The following is a 20,760-nucleotide window of genomic DNA, read 5'->3' on the forward strand; positions in this document are numbered from 1 at the left end:
GGCCCCCGGGGGTGCACCGAGCAAATGCCGGCCACGGCCCGGTCGGGGCCTCATTTGTCCTGTGCAGGTTTTGATTCAAAGCAAAAAGAAACAAAAACAAATCCCAAAGCTTTTGCTGCCAGCTTGCCTCATGTCTCATACGGTTGTGTGAAAATCATTTTTCCACAGTTTGTATCAGAGTCTGCATCAGAATGCTTCTGTTTGATCTGGACAAAAATATCCAAGCCTTCCCCCCTCCATTTATACAGGCAGCGGTAATTAAATGTATCTGATGTCTGAAGCGCCTGGGTGGTTGAGCATCTGACTTTGGCCTGGGGTGTGATCCCACGGTTCGTGATTTCGAGCCCCACATCAGGCACTCTGCTGTCAATGTGGAGCCTGGTTCGGCTCTGTCCCCCTCTCTCCCCACACCTCCCCTGTTCATGCTCTCTCTCAAAAATAAACAAACATTAAAAAAATTTTTAATGTATTCAGCCTTATCCACACGAGGACACTACAGTGAAAGTGACCGGGTCCCCAAGACAGCCTTGCGTGGCCTGGCCTGGAGGGGAGGAAGCCTACGCCGTGTCAGCCTGCTCAAGGGACGCAGCGTGTGACCCATCGGTCCCCGAGCACGCCAGGTGCCCTCTGCTTCCCGCCCTCCTCACGCAAGCTCTGACCCGTCGCACCCCGGCGCGCACCCCTACCTCCTCAGGTGGAACCGCAAGTACTTGAGGATGCCCCGGCTCGGCAGGAAGGTGCAGCTCAGGCACGTCAGGATCTGCCAGCTGCACAGGTTGCCCACGCTGCCCGGATGGGGCACCTTGTTGGTCTGTTTGATGAGCTGGCAGTACAGCTCGTCGCGCAGAGGGCGGAGGTCATGGCCGGTCTGCAGGATGCCCTGGATGATGGGAATGGGGTCGGACATGGACTCCAGCTGCTGGAGGGAATTGAAGATCTTGATGGCTTCGTCCTGAAGGGTTGTGTAGCCTTTGTCTTTGAGCACTGGGAGGAGGACACACACACAAGTCACACGGACGCTTTGGCCAAGGTACGATCTGAGCATCGCATGAGGGGAAGGGACAGGGACAGACACTGGCTTCACCACGAAGGGCTCGCCATGTTCCCTGAACGTCTGAATCAGGCGAACACGGAGGTGGGCAAGTTATGCCCTTTTGGTACACAATTCAACTCTTTTACTCTACAAAACACCCGCCCAGAAGTGGGTCTGTTGCCAAACAGATTGCCTATTTGTGACATGAGACTCCTAGGATCCGGTTCTCTAGTAGATTAAGGCAACCCTGAGTTCACAGGCAGGGCTGGCATTTCGACTCCCTTGAAAATTGTCCTCTTCTCCGCACAGACGACAGATGCTAACTGGACAGGGCGGCAGAGTTAGCTACTGGGGAGCACGGCAGGGCTGTGGGAGACTCACAGTTGAGGCTGATGTCCCCGTAGGGCAGGGGCAGGAGCGGGGAGTGCAGGGGGTGGTGTGTGTGACGGAGAATGGGGTTCCGCTTGTAGATCTGCTCCACCACATCCGAGTTGAGGCAGTTCTCCTGGAAGACGGAGGACCCGGTGAGGCTGGCCAGCCTGCCTGCTGACACAACACTCACGTGCGTGAAAGAACGATAGCATCTGTGCTCTCCCACACGTGAGCACGTCCCAGAGTCCAAAGCATCCGTGGGCCTCGGGACAGTGGTGAGGACCTAGCACTGGAAATTTCAAGCATGAATTTCAAGACGCAATCTGCGTCTGCAAATCACAAACACACGTTTTCTCACAGGTGTATATATTTTCCCACATTATAAAAAAAAATTTTTTTCCACTGGAGATTACATATGCTTCAGAAAATTAAAGTTCTTTTGCTATTTAGCCACCAATCATGTAGCCAAAGCATATATTCTTATCCATCATTCTTATAAAACTACATTGTTTTTGTTCTTTAAATGATCTCTTGTATTTCTTTCTATACCAAAAAGTTACACATTAATATGTTATCAGTGAGACTGTTCTTCAATATGTCTGCCGTCTCTCTCTTGAAATTTAAGAGACCTCCTCCTAGCAATTCATCACGCACTTATGCTCCTAAAATGTTAATTTGGGATTCTAAAAAGGCAAAGTTCTGTTGAGAATGTCAAATAAACAGAAGAGTTGGAGGGGCAGTAGTGAATCATTCTAGTGTGGTAATTTCCACTATGAAACCTTTTTAGTTAACACCCAATTGAGAGCCAGAAAAATAAATACCCTGTTGCAAAAATTTTGTATGGACTTAATTAGGACAACCTCATTTTTTAAAACCTATTTTTTTAAAAAAAAAAAAAATGCATTGTTTCCTATTTGGAAAATTCTATGACTCTTTTAATGACAGATGTCAAATTAGAGAATATAAGAATAGAGACGTCATAGCTTTGAAAACAAAGTTCATCTGATGTGTTTCTTCACTCCTTTCTCAAAAGAAAGCTTTAAAAACATTTTTTTAAATGTGAAAAATGAAGGAACTGGTATTTAGCAGCCTGGGTTCCATGGAAAGCTTTACAGAGACTTGGAGAATAGTTGGCTTGGTCGAACTCAGCTCCAAATACCCAGAAAACACAGTGCTTTGGAACTGAGAGGCAGACTCCAACTTGGTGGGAAGTGACACACTACTGACTTTAGACCCTGTCCCACCTCTGCAAAGGCCGAGCTTGCCTCCTGGGTCTCTTAGCGAATAGCGAATCTTCTCGGGTGTGGATGAGTAAACACCAGTCTTGCTACCATTCTCGCATCTTTTCTGCCACTTCTCCAGCTCGTTCCTTTGTACTGTAACCTACCCGGATGGACAACTTGGAGGAACACCAGTAAAAGAATCCCCTTGACCTGGTTCTGCACCGGGGACTGACCAGCTGCATGAACAACACAATCAGAATATTCTATGTCTGTTTCCATTCCTGAAAAATGAGTGGAGTGACCTTTCTGCGTGGCTGCCATTTCATTATTCATTCAATGTATACTTAACTGAGCAATTTTATCATTATAAAAAGGAAATGAAAATTGAACAAGGTCAGGGGCTCCTGGGTGGCTCAGCTGGTTAAGCATCTGACTCTTGGTTTCGGCTCAGGTCATGATCTCATGGTGGTGAGATCGAGCCCTGAGTCAGGCAGGCTCTGAGCTGGGCATAGAGCCTGCTTAAGATTCTCTCTCTCCTGTTCTTCCCTTACCCTGCTCACACACACACACACATACATACATACATATACACACACACACACACACACACACACACACGCATGCATACACACACACACGCACACGCACACACAAAATAACAAAGTCAGTGTTGGTCCCGAGACTGGGATGCTTCCTGTTGACTTTGGAGGTGCCTAATAAATGTTCCAAGTTTTCTAGACCAATCCAAGCTGTTTGTGAATCCACTTGTGTGGTCTACGAACTGTATAGTTAAAGTAGGATTATCGTGTTACTCCTCGAAGGTCCCCAACCCAGGGCTGAAGGGGAACTGGTGGCACAGCAAGCAGGTCACCTCCACGTCCCCGTGATGGGAGTCCTACCCCCCAAACCACAGACCATCATTTCTCGTCTACACAACACAACCCTACATATGCCTTGGCAGCAACATGACACCTCTCTAGAGGCAAAGTATTTTTAGTAAAAGCTTTCAGCTCAGCTCTCGAGTTTACACTTCTAGAAGCAGTGACATTCCAACAGAAAACTAACCATAAGTCAGTTCTGATTACACAATAAAAAATGGAGCTTGACCAATGTCTTGATGTTCCGAGGGGGAGAATCGGTGACCACCCTGTCCTGAATCCTTACCTTGATGTCTTGAATCAGCTGCTGGGTGGGAGTGTCGATCGGGGCCTTGGCGTCCGTCACATTTTGAATGGCACTGGACCACCGGGTGGCCTCGTTGAGCAGCTTCGTGTAGAGCCGGTAGCAGTGCTTGCGTCCATACACGGTGACATTCCAATAGCCTGTGGCGGAGCGCACACACCATCGGCGTCAGCCGCCGCGGGGAGGGTCTGGCCCCAGAGTCCCAGAGAAACTCAGCCCCGTTAAGAGTCTGTGTCCTCTCCCCTGGAGCCTCTTAAATTAGTTAATTCAACAAATCGTCCCTCAGTTCCTACATGTGCCCTGTCCTGTGCAAGGCACCCACCTATCCACACGAGGAGCAGACAGCTGAGAGAGGAAATTAGAAACCCAGGATCAAGTAAATGAAGGGTAACATCTGCTCTGGAAGAAACACAGGGCACAAACCAGAAGCTACTTCCCAGGTTCTGGACAAGAGAGAAAACATCTCCCTCCCTTTCTGATGTTCCTTCTCCCCTCCTGTTTCTTTTCCTTTCCTTAGGCTTCCCCCCCCCCCCCCCCCCCCCCACCGAGAAACACTTTTGCTAAACAAACATTCTATGTGTCCAGAAACAAGCTGTTAATAGGGAACAGAGGAATGGTATTTTAAAAAACACAAAATCACAACGAGCAACAAAATTCAAACAACATAAAAGTCTCTTCATAATAGGGACAAGGAAAAAAACAAGCTACGCTAACACGACTGCTCTCTATTCTACTAGGGGAAGCTCACGGACAGTCAGGATTGATCTCTCTTAGGCTGCGTCAGGGCTATCATGGCATGAAGATGGAAACGCGACATAGAAAAATAAAGCTCCGTACGGGAGAATTGCGGTTTATATGTGATTGCCCTCAGAAGAACATTTCTGCAGGGCGCCTGGGGGGCTCAGCTGGTTAAACATCCAACTTCGGCTCAGGTCATGATCTCATGGTTTGTGAGTTCGAGCCCCGCATCAGACTCTGTGCTGACAGTTCAGAGCCTGGAACCTGCTTCGGATTCTGTGTCTCCCTCTCTCTCTGCACCTCCCCAACTCATGCTCTCTCTCAAAAATAAACATAAAAAACTTTAAAAAAAGAACATTTCTGCAAATCAACTAAGCAAGACCTCTGGTAATACCATGGTTTAAGTACTAAGTGTGCACACAGCTAACCACAGATGGCCTCAGAAAGAAATCAACACGGAAAGAGCTTCTTTCTGGGGGGGGGGGGGGGGGCGGGAAACGAGCACACACCAGGTCGCAAACTCCTTCCTCTGGTCCGAGCAAACCCAGGCCTCCTCGAGCTCGAGGTACAAGGGTTCGGGCCCGGCTCATCACAGGCACCATTACCTGTCTCTTTGAAGATCTTCTCGTCTGGAGGCACCACCGAGCAGAGGCTATTGAGGACCAACGTGCCCAATTTCAGAGCATTCTTCTCTGAGCTCTTGTAGTAATCCAAGGAATTGTGGGTCAGCACAAACCACCGCTTTTTTAGTTTTAACGACGACATCTTTGGACTGTTTTTTACTTCTTTGTGCAACCACCCTGGAAAGGAAGATTGAAGGGTCCATTAAAAACTAGAAAGACCAACACCAAATCCCACGTAATAATTTACAGGATGCTGACAAATGGGTCCTATTTCTCTATGTTTGTTAGAAAGGGCCACGACCCTTTCTTGGGTTCTTGTTTTTGTTTTGTTTTTTTCAGCAAGTTCAAGCGTCAAAATTACTCAGAAAAGCCGCCCTCCGGGGAAGAGCCTCGGTGGCAGTCACCTCTCACAATGAACTCCTGGCCCTCCACTCTCGTGTCCCCCTTGGATCTCTGCAGCAGCGTGATCCAGTGATGCATCTCCTCCGGCGTGTCGGCGTTGCAGTGGAGCACCCGGTTGGCCGTGATGATCACGAACGAGTTGGGTCTGAGCAGCAGGGTGAGAAGGAAGGAACACTCTTATCTCCCTACCGCCCTCGTGACCTGCTTGAGCCCAGAGCAGACGCCTCTTTCCTTGCTTACGGTCAGAGGGAGGAGAAGCGCAGTGCGATCTGTTATTTTACGCTAAGGCAAATCCTGCTCCTTCCTGCAGGATTTTATTTTATGCGTCGTTAACCTTTAAACTTGGGAGCCACACATTCGGGAGGCGCTGGAAGGGGAAAGATTCCCTCGTGCAAAACTTTCCAAATGAAACTTGGTTCCGGAAAGGCTAAAATAAGGTGACGGTGGGGGGAATTTTTTTGATGTCTCTCCAAAGTAAATTTCTTTCTGCCTCTGGGTACTGCCTCGGATGTTTCTGTGGGTCGGTAATGAAATGTCAGACACCAGTAATAAAAGCAGATCAGTAAATAGGTGTAAATGGAACATCTTATACACTGGATTATGCTTGGGACAAACAGCCACGTGGGTCCATGTTTTCAAAGCCATCTTTAAAAACAAAGGCTCACTTCCCAGTCAGGGGTAACATAATAATGGAAATTTCCTTTCTCCTCCGTCTCTTTACGCCCAGCAATGCCCTGAGTCGCTCCTAGGCCCCAGCTCATACTAACTCCTGTAGCTAACCACTTAAGCCAGTGGCTATGAATGATTTCTTGCAGGCTTTTAAATGTTCACAGTAATTAAGTGCTACAAAAGTTCAAGAAAAAGCAAGATTAATGGGACTGTAGTAGACAGGGAAAGACAGGTGCTCTTTAAAAATAAAAGATACTTCTGGGGCGCCTGAGTGGCTCAGTCAGTTGGGCGTCCAACTTCGGCTCAGGTCACAATCTCATGGTTCGTGGGTTCAAGCCTCATGTCGGGCTCTGTGCAGACAGCTAGCTCAGAGCCTGGAGCCTGTTTCAGATTCTGTGTCTCCCCCTCTCTCTCTGGCCCTCCCCTGCTCATGCTGTCTTTCTCTCAGAAATAAATAAAACATTACAAAAAAAATTTTTTTTTGTAATGTTTTACTTATTTCTAGGAGAGAGAGAGAAACAGCGTGAGCAGGGGAGGGTCAGAGAGAGAGAGGGAGTGACAGACTCTGAAACAGGCTCCAGGCTCTGAGCTGGCAGTCAGCACAGAGCCCGACGCGGGGCTCGAACCCACGAACCGCGAGATCATGACCTAAGCGAAAGTCGGACGCTTAACCGACTAAGCCACCCAGGTGCCCCAAACATTACAAAAATTTTTAAGTAAAGTAAAAAAATAAGAATAAAAGTTACTTCTATAGTTGGGAAGGAGGTAGGCACTTGAGGAAGAGAGAAGGACCTGAGTAGGGATGGAAATTTCTAAGCACGGACTCTCACATGCCCAGCCTGCCAGAGCAAAAGGGTTTAGGAGGAGTCAGGTGTAGACAGGGTGGGCACCTGGCTGTCAGAATAAAATCTGGGCTGAATATTGACAAAACACACATGTTAAAGGTTCCTGAGCCAGGGCTAGGCTGGTGCAGGGGGACTAGAATATGGGTCAGAAGAGCTTTTATCAATGGGCTGATGAAGATTCCAGATAGCTCTACCCAGTAGGCACTATTTTCGTTGCCAGTTGGAATACATTTCCATTCACTTTTTAATTTTTTTTTATTATTTTAAAAAAATGTTTTTAGTGTTTTATTTATTTCTGAGAGAGAGAGAGAGAAAGAGAGAGACAGCATGAGCAGGGGAGGGTCAGAGAGAGCGGGAGACACAGAATCCGAAACAGGCTGCAGGCTCTGAGCTAGCTGTCATCACAGAGCCCGATGCAGGGCTTGAACCCACGAACCGTAAGATCATGACCTGAGCCGAAGTCAGACACTCAACTGACTGAGTCACCCAGGCGCCCCTCCATTCACTTTTTAAAGCTCCATTAGTGAAGTCAAAGGCCATTTTGATTCTTAACGTAGAATTCAAAGAACAGCCATGAAAAATAGAGAAGACAAAGGTCAATGGTACAGACTCCTGAGGGCATCCATGGAGATGATTTGCCTTCAAAAAACCAGAACATGCTATTTTAAGGGCACAGATAAGGTTGAGATGTCAAGGAAAAATGTGGTTTAACTTATTAATATTCCACATATAAATTATAACGGGATCCTTTTCAAATTCATTATTTAGTTGAGGAAAGGGAAAATCACCCTTCCCTGTGCCAGAACACCGTGTTCCTAACCAGGTATTTTCTTCCTCTCTGAATCCTGGCTTTATCCCTGTTTCCAAATGAAAAAGATCCCTCTTGTGTGTATGTTTGTAACTGACTGTCTAAATTAGGTTTCCACAGTCTCCCCCAGCAACTCAAAGATACTCAGAGAGGAAGACTTCAAGGAATACAAAACTGGGCACGAAGAAAGAAGACTGGAATTGACCAGGTGGCAAGAGGCAGGTTACTAATTACTTTTGCCAAGAGTCACATCTGAACTTACCTTTCGGGGCTATCAGAGGCGCACACAGAATCTATCAGCCCCACATCCAAAGTGCCCTGGGAAGGAGCAAAAACAGAGGCAAGAGAACCATTTAAATACAGCACACATCATCATAATACCCCTAGGTTATGACTCTCTAAACAGGCAAACAAAAAACGCTCCTTCCTTCTGTGTTATCTGCAAAATACTCGTTATCTAAGGCCCCCCTCCCCTTTTGTTAGTGAGTACAAACAGCCTCTCGACAGGGAAGAAACTACAGTTCACTCATTAAAAAAATTATAGATTAATCTTCCTGTCTTACTTTTATTTTATTTTTTTTTAATTTTTTTTTTAATGTTTTATTTATTTCTAGGAGAGAGACAGTGTAAGCAGGGGAGGGTCAGAGAGAGAGGGAGTCACAGACTGAAACAGGCTCCAGGCTCTGAGCTGGCAGTCAGCACAGAGCCCGACGCGGGGCTCGAACCCACGAACCGTGAGATCATGACCTAAGCGAAAGTCGGACGCTCAACCGACTAAGCCACCCAGGCGCCCCCCTGTCTTACTTTTAAAATACCTTCAGGGAAAAGTGTTTACAAACTTCTTTCAATAGTACAAATTTTTCTGATTTATGCTATGATCCATCATTAAATTTTACACTTACTCTAAGAAACATTTTTTAAATAGAACTTTCCCCCCTTTAAAAAAGTGTTTATTAGGGGGGGAGAGGGGGGAGGGAGGATAGGCGAGCCCGGAACCATGTTTGAGCAAGGGAGGAGCAGAGAGAGAGGAAGAGACAATCCCAAGCAGGCTGCATGCTATCAGCACAGCGCACGATGTGGGGCTCCATCTTGCAAACCATGAGATCATGATGACCTGGGCCAAAATCAAGAGTGGGTCACTAAACTGACGGAGCCACCCAGACGCTCCTTACTCTGCTAAGAAACTTACTCTGCTAAGAAACTCTGCTAAGAAACTAAGAAACTGTTAAGTAGTTCTTATTAGAAAGCAACACTTTATTCCTAAAATATGATTTCATGGTTCCGTATATACGTCCAGCATAGAATGAAGACTGACAAGACACAGTTTAAAAATTCATAAATGCCTCTGAAGGAAAGTATAAAGTGCTTCCATGATTTCACAAGACTTGGGATTTGGTGTCCTTTTAATGGCTTAAAATGAGAGAACTGGAACCTATTATGACTGATCATCTTCTTTAACTTACTCTATTTTTCTGCATGATTTTTAAACAAAAGATCATTGGTTTTCTCTTTAATTATTACACGCTCACTTAGTATTGTCTAGATATTCCCAAGCCCCTCGCCTCCCTGGGACGTCTCCCCCACTGCGAAATGCTCACACACCACGGCGTTCTGCGGGTTGGCCTGCTCATCGTGCATCTCCCGGATCTCCTGGTCCGTGGACACGTGGACCTGACTCAGCACGCTGAACCACTGGCTGTGGGGAGGAGAAAGTGACCGTCAGGGAGAGGCCAGCTGCTGGATTTGCAACCCAGTGAATGATGCCCCTCTCCACATTCTCTGTGAAAATGACCCTTCCTCTGAGCAACTTTGCTTTTAATCTGCCTACTCCTCACGGGTTAAGTGTGGATTTCATACCAGCAGTGGGCCAGGCTAGAAGAAACAGCCACACGCCTTTGGGGATCATCTGCTGCGATGTCAGATCAATGCAATCTGACCCTCTCCTCCTCCAGCACCTCTGGAACTTTAGACATTTAATGACGATGACAATGAAGTCCTCAGTTTGCCCCAAAACATTTCTAATGAAGGATCTCTAATGAAGATATTATTTATAACCTAGGAAACATTCAAGGGACCTTTTCATTTTTTAAAAGTAAATTCCAAGGCAAGAAGGCCAGAGAAGTCAGAGTACCATCTCAGGACGGCCACTGGTGTCTACTTTCCCAACTCACTCCCAGGATGGGGTTTTCCAACCACCTGAGAGAATTTTCTACCAAACTGTGAACAAAACCATAGGGGAGCTGGAAACAGAAAACAACTGCTTGGAGTAGAAAGTGGAAACTGGTTTTGACTGGAGAACTCTTCTATCTTCTATTCAAATGAATTTTCTCACTTTCAGCCTCATTAGAATCAGACAACAAAGGAAAATGTGTCAACCTCAGAAAAGTCAAGCTGAACAAAAGTCATGATGTTACTATGCCCACAATACATGCTTGAGGAAAATGACCATGAATATCCATTCATCCATCCAACATTTAGGAAGCAACTATAAAACATGAGAGGCACCAACTATGAGATGCTGGGACATCCTTCTCCTGCAGGGGTTTTGTAAGGCATATATACACTCCTACTAAGTAAGGCAGAGGACCAAGTACTTGATATAAAATAGGATATTTAAGCAAAAAAAAAAATTATACCTATACAGAAAGGTAAATCATGTAAGGTACTTATAAGCAAAGCACTAAAATCTATTCTCTGTGATTCTTAAAGGAGAAAAATGTGACCGAGGATTTCTTTTAATTTTTTTTAATGTTCATTTATTTTTGAGAGAGAGACAGAGCATGAGAAAGGAAGGGGGAGAGAGAGGGAGACACAGAATCTGAAGAAGGCTACAGGCTCCGAGCTGTTAGCTGTTAGCACAGAGCCAGATGTGGGGCTTGAGCCATGAGCTGCAAGATCATGACTCAAGCCGAAGTCGGATGCTTAACCAACTGAGTGACCCAGGTGCCCCAGTGACCAAGAGTTTTAAAACAGCATATGTAGGGTTGCCTGGGTGGCTCAGTCAGTTGAGCGTCCGACTTCAGCTCAGGTCATGATCTTACGGTTCGTGGGTTCAAGCCCCGTGTCAGGCTCTGTGCTGACAGCCAGCTCAGAGCCTAGAGCCTGTCTCAGATTCTGCGTCTCCCTCTCTCTCTGGCTGTCCTCTGCTCACACTCACTCTCTCAGAAATAAAAACATTTACAAAACAAAAACAAAAACAAAAACAAAAACAAAACCCAGCATATGAATACTCTTAGGAAGAGACCAAGGGAAATATTTAATATAAATCTGCTTCATCAGTTCTGGTTAACTCAAAGGCAAGACTTCACTTACTGTTTTATGAAGCTCAACAATTTCCCAGATCAAACACTGGAAAACACATACGTTGGAGATGTAGGCTACATAGGACACTCTCTCTCTCTCGCTCTCTCGCTCTCTCTCTCTCACACACACACACACACACACACACAGAAAGGAATAACATTTGCTGTGCTTTCAATCTGTTCAGGTGACACTCTTAAATTTACAAGTTTCTCCTCATGAATCAAGTTTATTTAACTCAACCTGAAAAGGAATTTTTTTAAAAACTGCATTCTGCTGATCAGGGGACCAAGTCCTCAGTTAAAAAAGATGGCCAGCGTTCAACCTCACAGGCTCATTAGCAGAGAGGATGATTGCCAAACGCTGGGCCCGTAATTCAGCTGCGAGGCCGCGGCCTTCCCGGGGCCACAAACAGCCAGCGGTGGTTTCTAGGAGGCCCGGATGGAACGAGGGGCTGCACTTCCAGGTTTGCTTGGTTTTTCCAGTTTCTGCCATAATTTATGGGGCCATGCGGGGCTCTCAGTGTGTTCCCATGGGAAGGATTCTCTTCCTTGCCCTTGCTGTTGCTACCATGGCGCTGTGTCAACTCAAACATTCAAAGGGCAAGGGGTAAGCGAGAAGGCAAGGAGAATGCTAATGATTCCTGAGGCCATGAGGAAAGAATGTAGGCGGAGGGTCCTCGCTGGCGCTGCCCAGAGGAGCCGACAGATCCCTCCAGCGTAACCTTGAGGCTCACGAGGCAGAAATGGACAAACAGATGCTCGACCGGATCTTACCCCCGCGTGACCCCGCGATGCATCCCACTTGGCCCAGCCAACGGACACCACACTGTCCTTTCAACTCAGATACTGAAGCTTTCCCAAGAAACATCAGAAACGGAATGTCTCTGTTCAGTAGAACAAGCTTCCATTATTCACAGATTATACTACCCCTTCTGTTACCTGAGTCTACTACTTGGTAAAATATGTTGAAGGGTAATAATGCTAACAATACACGTGAAGCATGTCAGGATACTGCCTGAAATATCATTAACTCTTAAGTGTTGGCTACCTCTTCTATCCTACTGAATTCTTCAACATGAAGACCTTCAACACTCTCTCAATGCCACAGTGCTATCAATTATTTAACCACCCAGCGGTGAACGCTCATGCGTTCTCAATCCTTAGGCAAACACAAGCTGCTTCCCTTCAAAGCTCAGAAGCTTCCAAAGGGTGGGCTTTTGGCTCTGTGCAGGCGCATGGTTGACACTCAGTGCTGGGGACAATAAAAGCCTGGGCCGAGATAAGAAGGGGTCTGTCTAGAGGTATTCGAAGCCAGAAATCCTGGACCGTGTGCGGTAACTTGGACACGTTAGCCAGTGAAAGATACCCCACTGGACAAGAATGTGAATTTCCTGATGCGGTTCTTCAACCATCCTACCTCGATGGTTTAACCAGCCCAGCCTGAAAATCCACTAAAAATCTTTTCGGAGCTGGCAGGGTGAACACTGATCTGTGTGGTGCCCAGGCCTACACGGGAGCAAAGGTGTGGTTTGCACACAGTTGAAAGCAGTGTCTCACCTGGCATCCTCTGGGGATTCGGCAATCAGGTGGAAGGTCCTATCGGCCATGATGATGTCAATCCCGTTCTCTTTGCCGGTGTTATCTATGATCTCTCTGCAAAGGGACACAAGCATCGGATGCCAATCAGGACTACGGCATCCGTAAGAGGAAGCAAGCAAAGCAATTTCACCAAACAGATGACTGAGTTGGGAACTGTAACCGGACAGTCAAATACCTACTTCAGCCTGACCTTGTGGCCTCCAGGGGGCCGGGGATCCTCTCTGCTCCTGAGAGAGAAAGGCTGAGACCGAAGCCAGGGCTAAGTGTCTCCTGGATTTTTCTAGGGAGGAGTCTCTCTCTCCTCACTCTTGCCCGCCGCCAAAGGCCCGTCCCTGCTGAGGCCCTAGAAGGCTTGGGGCAGGAGCCTCCTCCCTGGCCCGCACCTTCCCTTGGCCCCTCTCACTGCTCTAGAATGGAAGGACCACCCCATGAGGTGACTAGTCTTGAGCTCTTTCCTAATTCCTCACGGCTTCTCACTGCAATTCAAGGCCTTGGCTGACACCCCTGACCTGGTGTGGGCACATTATTTCCACTAAGGGCTCTGGGCTGAAGAGCAGGACTTGGGTATTTCTAGATGTCAACGCCATCCTGGTATTTCATCCCAATATGCCCTGAACGACACTGGACGTTTACACTCAGTGGAGCAGGTTAACAAGATCAGGGTGCAACACAAGCACGTGTTGAGATGGGACCAGAGATGGTAAAATACTTGAAGAAGGTCTTGGGGATAAAGCCGGCTAGCTTTGCCAACTGAGGTAGCATGACTCTTCACAGTAAAACACCGGTTCCATATCTACACAACTCAACAGGCTTACTAGGTAGAAAAAATAAGTACCTTACAGCTGGAGTCAGACATGAGAAAATATTTTTTAAAACCAAGATGGCGAGAATTTCTGCCCTTTCTGTGCGGGAGGTGAGAGGTGATACATGAGGAGCAGCCAGCCCGGTGTCTGGTTGGAGGAGCCTTGAGCAAGACCTCAGGGAAAGCGTCCCGACTGCATTATACTGGACCAGCCGCTCTGCCTCTCAGGACCTCACCAACCTCGTGTGTAAAATGAGAGGGGACAGGGATCTAGCCACAAGACTGTGCGTCTGAACCACAGTGGCCCACGTGAATCCTGGGAAATGTTCAGAAAACACAGGCAGGGACCCACACTTGTAAAAAGCTCTCTGGAGAGGAGTGAGTGAGGCTATTGTCAGGGTCACGACACACACCATCTGGAAACTCAGATAAATGTGGTGGCATCTTCAATGGCAGTGAGTGAGCGAAGAAAACGATGGAGGGGAATGTTATAGAAGACTTGAGAGAGCTGTCCATTGATTACAACTTATCAACCTTGTTTGAATTCTGATTTGGAGAAACAAACCAGCCTGAACCAAGAGGAGCGCTACCGCCTCCATTTACAAGGCAAGTGGAGGAATTTGAACAGTGACCGGAGTCTGGATGATTAAAGAGTTAGTTTTTAAGTGTTACAGTCATAATGTGATTACGTATGGAGTCTTAATTGTTAAGCGTATACCGAACTATTTAGAGATAAAATTACATGGAGCCCGAACCTGCATTACAGAACAGTTCTCAAAGGAAGGGGTGCGGGGTGGGGGTTACGGGTGAGACACTAGGGCCTTGGGGGCGAGGGGGTCACTGCTGGAAGTTGGCGAAGGAGCACAGGCCCTTCATTATATTCTTCCATCTCCTCCGGCAAAGGATTGACATCTTCTTTAATAAAATGGAACATTTTCATTAATCTCCGCAAAAAATCTTAATGTGGTGAAACGCTAAGAATTCTTTGTCCTTCCTCCACAGAACAGGACAGAAATGGTGGAATGAGAGCTACCATCTCCTTAACTCTGTAATTCTCACAAGGCACCCAGAGAACAGGGCTTCCTCAAGCAGCAGTCAGGTGCACGAGGAACCTACATCAGTTTGCACCACAGGAATTCTCACTCTGCCCTCCTCCTCCTGAGCTTCCCGGCATTTGTGGGTGAGCCCTCTGTGCGGTGAATCACGAGGAGGAACAGGTCCACAGGGCCCAGAGGGAGCAGCACAGGGCTGGGTCATGCTGTGAACATTTCTCGTAAGGTTTAGACTCCTGATCCCACATACATACACACTCTTGTTCCGGAACACGGGGTCCTAACAGACCCCAAGGGGCAGCCTAGAAAAGCACGAGACTTTGTTGTCTGCACTTGTTTGCCTTTGAAATCAAATGCACAAAACACTTTCCCTGTTTAACCCCTCACTTTTCAATAAAAAATGTTCAAGAGTTGCCAATGCTGGTTGGAAACAATATGCCAATTTAAGGTCTCATGATTTCAGGAGTTAATCTCCTCTCTCAAAGCTTACTTTACTTGTTTCCTAAATATTGTGGTTGCTTGGTTTTAAGTGGAGTGAAGGCCACAGGTTACCCCAAAACATTTAAGGCGTTGTATCAAGCTACCCAGTTGCCGCTAAGTCCAACAATTTCCTGAATTTTTAACCAAAATAATAGGCCCTCACTAGTCCAGTGGTTTGGTTCTGTACACGGGGGTGGGGAGGGGGGGGCAGACAAAGGGGGTTTGTTGGAGTCAAAGCCCAGCTCTGTTCCTCTCATTGCTGGGAACGAAGATGGCTGGTATATCCCACATAGCAAAAGACAAAAATTCATTCCGAAAAACACCTCTACGAGTGAGGCGTAATCACAAAGTTAAAAATAAAAAAACAAAAGGAAGAAGGTAGTGAAAAGGTACAATCTCCCAGGGGGAAATCTGTAAGTATGGACGGTGATGGTGATGGATGCTAACTAGTCTTACCATGGTAATTATTTTGCAAAGGACACAAATGTGCAGGCGCTATGGTGTACGTGTGAAACTAACGTATGTCAATGATGCCCCAAACACCCCCGCATTAGCAATCTGTCTCCAATTTAGCAATCTGCTTACATAGAAGGACAGGAAGTGGTCTGTGGACCAAGAAAAAGATTTTTGACCGGCTGTTCACTATTCCCAGGATTCCTGCATACAGCCAATCACATTTCCTACAGGCCAGCTCCAGGCCCAGGTGGCGTCTTACAACAAGAGCCCAATGTCTAAACGTGCCCACAGAGCGCGAACTGCTCACGACGTCACTTCCCCAGTTTCGTAACAATCCAGTCCACTAAAAGGAATGGTTTGGACGCACTCAACACCTACTACAGGCCAGGGACCGGTGGCTTTGGTGGCAATGACATCAATGGCCCAGCAGCCCCAGGGCACCACCCAAGGGGCCACCCACACAGTCCATCCACGTACTTGGCTGTCCGGACTTCCAAGGTGCCCTTGAGCTTCTCCTCACTGTCGTTTTCAAAGTACATCAGCTTGGACTGGCGGAGGACAAACCAGCGCTTTTTCCAGTTTCTCCGGGACAGTGTGGACGAGCCACCACCTTTTTTGTGAAGCCAGCCTTGCTTGAGGGCCTCCTGCTTGGAGCGGAACCACAGGAAGGTTTCGTCCTTGAGGACACACCAGCGGCGTTTCCAGGAGTTCATTAAGCCACCTGTGGCCCCCAGATGCAGGAGGGAGGGTACAAGTAAAGTCAATCAAGATGACAAGATCAGTAGGTCTCTCAAGGTCCCGCACTCCCTTAATCTCACCCAACCCATCCCCCCCCACCCAGACGTCGGGAAACGAAGTCTTGGCACCCCTCCCTTGTGTTCCGGAGGCAGTGGGAGATGTTACACTAGCTTGGCTTGGTCGCAGAGAATGCCGTCCCTTCCTCACATCCGGAGCGCCTCCTACTCAGCTGAGAAATCCCGGTGATGAGCCACCAGAAACGCCAATGACAAGCTGACACTCTAACCCCCGGAATACGTCCAGAGCCATGGGGCGAGAACCATTTCTGTATGTACGGATCATGCTTACCTCCAAATGCCCCGGAGAGGAGAAATTAATTTAAAATGATATCAAAGAGGGGCGCCTGGGTGACTCAGTCGGTTAAGTGTCTGACTTTGGCTGAGGTCATGTTCTCACAGTCTGTGGGTTCGAGCCCCGCATCAGGCTCTGTACTGACAGCTCAGAGCCTGCAGCCTGCTTTAGAATCTGTGTCTCCCTCTCTCTGTCCCTCCCCCACTCATGTGCGTTCTCTCTCTCTCTCTCTCTCTCTCAAAACAAATCAACATTGAAAAAAATTTTTTAAATGGTGTCAAAGTTTACACATTCCTTATTCAGTGTATTCAGATCAAAACTGAAATCATACATGGAAAATAAGATAGGACTTTTTGGGATAAACATATCCTTTCAAAGGAATGCATCATGATCTGAAAATGGCTTATATATAAAAACTAAAAGATTTAGAACATGAAGCAATTGTGACTGGGTCTTAAAAATGAGAATTTAGGCGTGCCTGGGTGGCTCAGTCAGTTAAGCATCAGCCAAAGCCGACGTTGACTCAGGTTATGATCTCACAGTTCGTGAGCTCAAGCCCCACATCAGGCTCTGTGCTGACAGCTTGGAGCCTGCAGCCCGCCTCAGATTCTGTGTCTCTGTCTCTCCCCATTCCTCCCCCACTCACACTCTGTCTCTGTCTTAAAAAGAAAAAAAAAATTAAAAATTCATTTAAAAGGAAAAAAGAAAAAAAATGAGAATTTAGCCGTGATTTATTTAATAGAAATCTTTTTGGTTAAGAGAAGGCTGACAGGATATATTTATCTTTTACAAGTAAAAAGTTATTTCTAAATGGTGTCTGGGCTGATGCTGTCAGTGAGGCATGCGACTCTTGATCTGGGTTTGAGCCCCATGCTAGGTATAATAAATGCTTAAAAATAAAATATTTTTAAAAAGTTCTAACATTTTTCTAGAGAATAATTTTATCTTAGTATTCTAAATATCCTGGAGTGCCTGAGTAGCTCAGTCAGTTGGGCAGCTGACTCTTGGTTTAGGCTCAGGTCATGATCTCATGGTTTGTGGGTTTGAGCCCAAGTCAAGCTCCATGTAAAGCCTGCTCGGGATTCTCTCTCTCCGCCCCTCCCTTCTCATGCTATCAAAATAAACTTCAGTATTCTAGATTTCCCAAGAACACTCAAAGATGACATCTTAACCACCATCAATCAAAAATCTCTTCACATATCCACTAACACTGAATCTACTTCATTAATGTATTATACGGTGACAAATTTTTTTTGATCAGCCAGTGATAAAAATAAGGCACCCTTGAACATGGATACTGAAAGAAGAAATAAAGAAAATGCTTTCTTTTACAAATTGCATAGAACCTGAAAACAGACCTTCTCAGATTAATTTCTTCAAAGACTTCCTTCAATGACTAAAGAGCTAAACCCCACACTTCATTTGCGTGAGGACAAGGAAGCGAGGACCACACTGGTGTCTGGTGTGCAAAGGCACCTGCTTTCTTACACACACCAATGCCTTCTTCAACCTAAAACATTTCCTGCTCACCTAGCAGTGAAGTCTGTGGCCACGCCCCACTCCAGGGCCGTTTCCTTCACAAACGACAGACTCGCCAAGGGCTCCTGGAATTAAACTTTTTCTTTCTGATTTGTGGCTTTAATCTGGGTTTCTCAAAACAAGCCCAGAGGAAACTGTAGTACAGAGTTTTTCTATTATCTTATCATCGTCTGTAAGTGATAAAGGTTAAAAACACTGTCTGATGACAGACGGGGCTACGACTCGTGGTAAGCACGGAGTAATGTACGAAATTGTTGAATCATTATGTTGTACACCTGAAGCCAAGATTACATTATATGTTAATTATATTTCAGGTAAAAAAAAAAAGTTTGTAAATGATAAAGGTTGCTCACAATTGTTCTGAAGACACAGATTAGACCAGACATCACAAGAGCGTTACCTGGAGCTTATGTACTCTGGGCTCTTGTTATGAATGGGACTAGCTCCCAGCTGGGTGCCCCCTCCATACCTCATCATGGAGAGAATAAGATCAATGCTATTAATCTCCTAACTGCAAACACCTTTAGCAGACTATTAGGCTGGTGAAAACTCACTGATGCTTATAAAATATAACCTGATGGTCAGATTTCCTTTATAATTGGTTTCTCTAAAACTTTTGGTTGCAACTTTATAAGTACTTTATTAAAGATTAAATGATGTTCCAAAGATTAAAAGATGATGCATTTATAAAGTTTTATTAAGAGGAGTTTGCCAAAAATTCACTTGCTTAACTTCTTGAGCTTTTCATACTTTAATTTTTTTTTTTAAATTTTTAATGTTTTCTTTGCAAGAGAGAGAGAGAGAGAGAGAGAGAGAGCGCGTGAGCAGGGGAGGGTCAGAGAGAGAGGGAGACACAGAATCTGCTAGCCATCTGCACACAGCCCGACACGGGGCTTGAACCCATGAACCGCGAGATCATGACCTGAGCCGAAGTTGGGCACTTAACCGACTGAGCCACCCAGGCGCCCCTTTAATTTTTTTTAACATTTATTTTTGAGAGAGAAAAAACACAAGTGGGGGAGGGGCAGAGGGACACACACACACACACACACACAGAATCTGAGGCAGGCTCCAGGCTTTGAGGTGTCAGCGCAGAGCCAACACGGGGCTTGAACTCACGAACTGCAAGATCACGACCTGAGCTGAAGTTGGATGCTCAACCAACTGAGCCACATTGGCGCCCCTCATGCTTTAAAGATTTTAATGCTTGGAATATAGCTTTACTTTTTCATCTCGTTTGTTTTAATCAGACAATCATGCGATAAACCAATGTCATATATTTTAAGTAAGAAGGACTTAGGGCGGGGGGGGGCGCCTGGGTGGCTCAGTCAGTTAAGTGTCCGACATTGGCTCAGGTCACAATCTCATGGTTTGTGGGTTCAAGCTCTGCATCGGGCTCTGTGCTGACGGCTAGCTCAGAGCCTGGAGCCAGCTTCAGATTCTGTGTCTCACTCTTTCTCTGACCCTCCCCTGCTCATGCTGTCTCTCTCTTTCAGAAATAAATAAAAAACATTGAAAAAAACTAAAAGAAAAAAAGAATGACTTATAGGGAAATTTTAAAGCTAAATTAGGGAACTCAAATTAATTAAGGATGGGGAAATATATTAATAATAAAAAGCTTATATTTACTCTGAGAAATGCAAGACAAAATCTTTTTCTTACACGAGAAAAATCTTAAAATGTTATGATTGATTTAATATACTTATTAGATTAGGTTGAGTTGTGAAATTTTTTTCTTTCCTGGAGTATTCCAACGACCACTTGATTCCTCGGCTAGGATTTTTCAATCTTTCTCATTTAGCACACTCATAAAAATTCCCATGAACCAATGACTCCAGGCAACTGGAAGATGGTCCCTAAACTAAACCTGGGGGGTTTTCCATGAGCACGTGGGGCTCTGGGGCTGACCACAGGAGAAATCTGAAAAGCGAGTGACTGATGTTAGTAACTAGACCGATGTTTAACACGGGGACAAAAGTAACAGGGAGAGAAATCAAATGAAAAGAAAAATGTAAGTGAAGAACAGAAAAAATACCGAGGAGGACAAGCAATATGAAAAGAGAGAAATATGCCAACAGAAGAAGAGAGAAGCAAAGAACAGAAGAAACAGAGACAGGGAAAACAGAATAAAACACTTTTTCACAGAGGGAAAAAGGAAAGGCAAAGCAAATGAAGAAAGATGGCTGCAAAAAAGAAAACAAAGAGTCAGAGAAGACATACTTGCTGACAGAGAAACGGGGAAGGGAAAGAAAAGGAGGGGTGGAGTGAAGGGCGCCATCAGGTGGAAGGTGGGTGGTTCTTATTATCCCTGTCCCCCCCGCCCCCCAGGATGCAGACCCCTTCCCTCGTCCAGTCTAGAGCCATGTCAGAAACCAGGCAGTCCCTTCCTTCGCTGATCCATGGGAAACTCCTACCAAAACCCAGTGAGGACTGGGGCTTCTCATGATCCCTGTCACCGATGCAGAAGGCAGAGGTGACAGCAGAAATAAGGCATGGCTACAAGGTCCTAATTAAGTTCCTTTCCGAAAGTAAATGCTTTGAAGGCC

The 20,760-nt window shown here is 46.1% G+C and overlaps 1 protein-coding gene across 2 annotated transcripts in view; it reads right to left on the reverse strand.

Moving 5' to 3' along the window:
- Positions 1–20,760, reverse strand: part of MYO10 (myosin X) — a 232,790-nt gene that overhangs the window by 9,439 nt on the left and 202,591 nt on the right. For both annotated transcript variants that reach the window (XM_039238829.1, XM_039238831.1), the window contains exons 27-35: positions 16,064–16,307; positions 12,755–12,850; positions 9,498–9,591; positions 8,158–8,213; positions 5,576–5,718; positions 5,154–5,348; positions 3,793–3,950; positions 1,415–1,538; positions 687–984 (exon numbers count right to left, since the gene is read on the reverse strand). In XM_039238829.1, coding sequence (XP_039094760.1) covers positions 687–984; positions 1,415–1,538; positions 3,793–3,950; positions 5,154–5,348; positions 5,576–5,718; positions 8,158–8,213; positions 9,498–9,591; positions 12,755–12,850; positions 16,064–16,307 — 1,408 coding nt within the window. The remainder of the gene's footprint in view (positions 1–686; positions 985–1,414; positions 1,539–3,792; positions 3,951–5,153; positions 5,349–5,575; positions 5,719–8,157; positions 8,214–9,497; positions 9,592–12,754; positions 12,851–16,063; positions 16,308–20,760) is intronic.

The sequence above is a fragment of the Hyaena hyaena genome, unplaced genomic scaffold, assembly GCF_003009895.1.
Source record: "Hyaena hyaena isolate Hyena2069 unplaced genomic scaffold, ASM300989v1 scaffold_148, whole genome shotgun sequence".
In the NCBI taxonomy this organism is placed as follows: domain Eukaryota; kingdom Metazoa; phylum Chordata; class Mammalia; order Carnivora; family Hyaenidae; genus Hyaena; species Hyaena hyaena.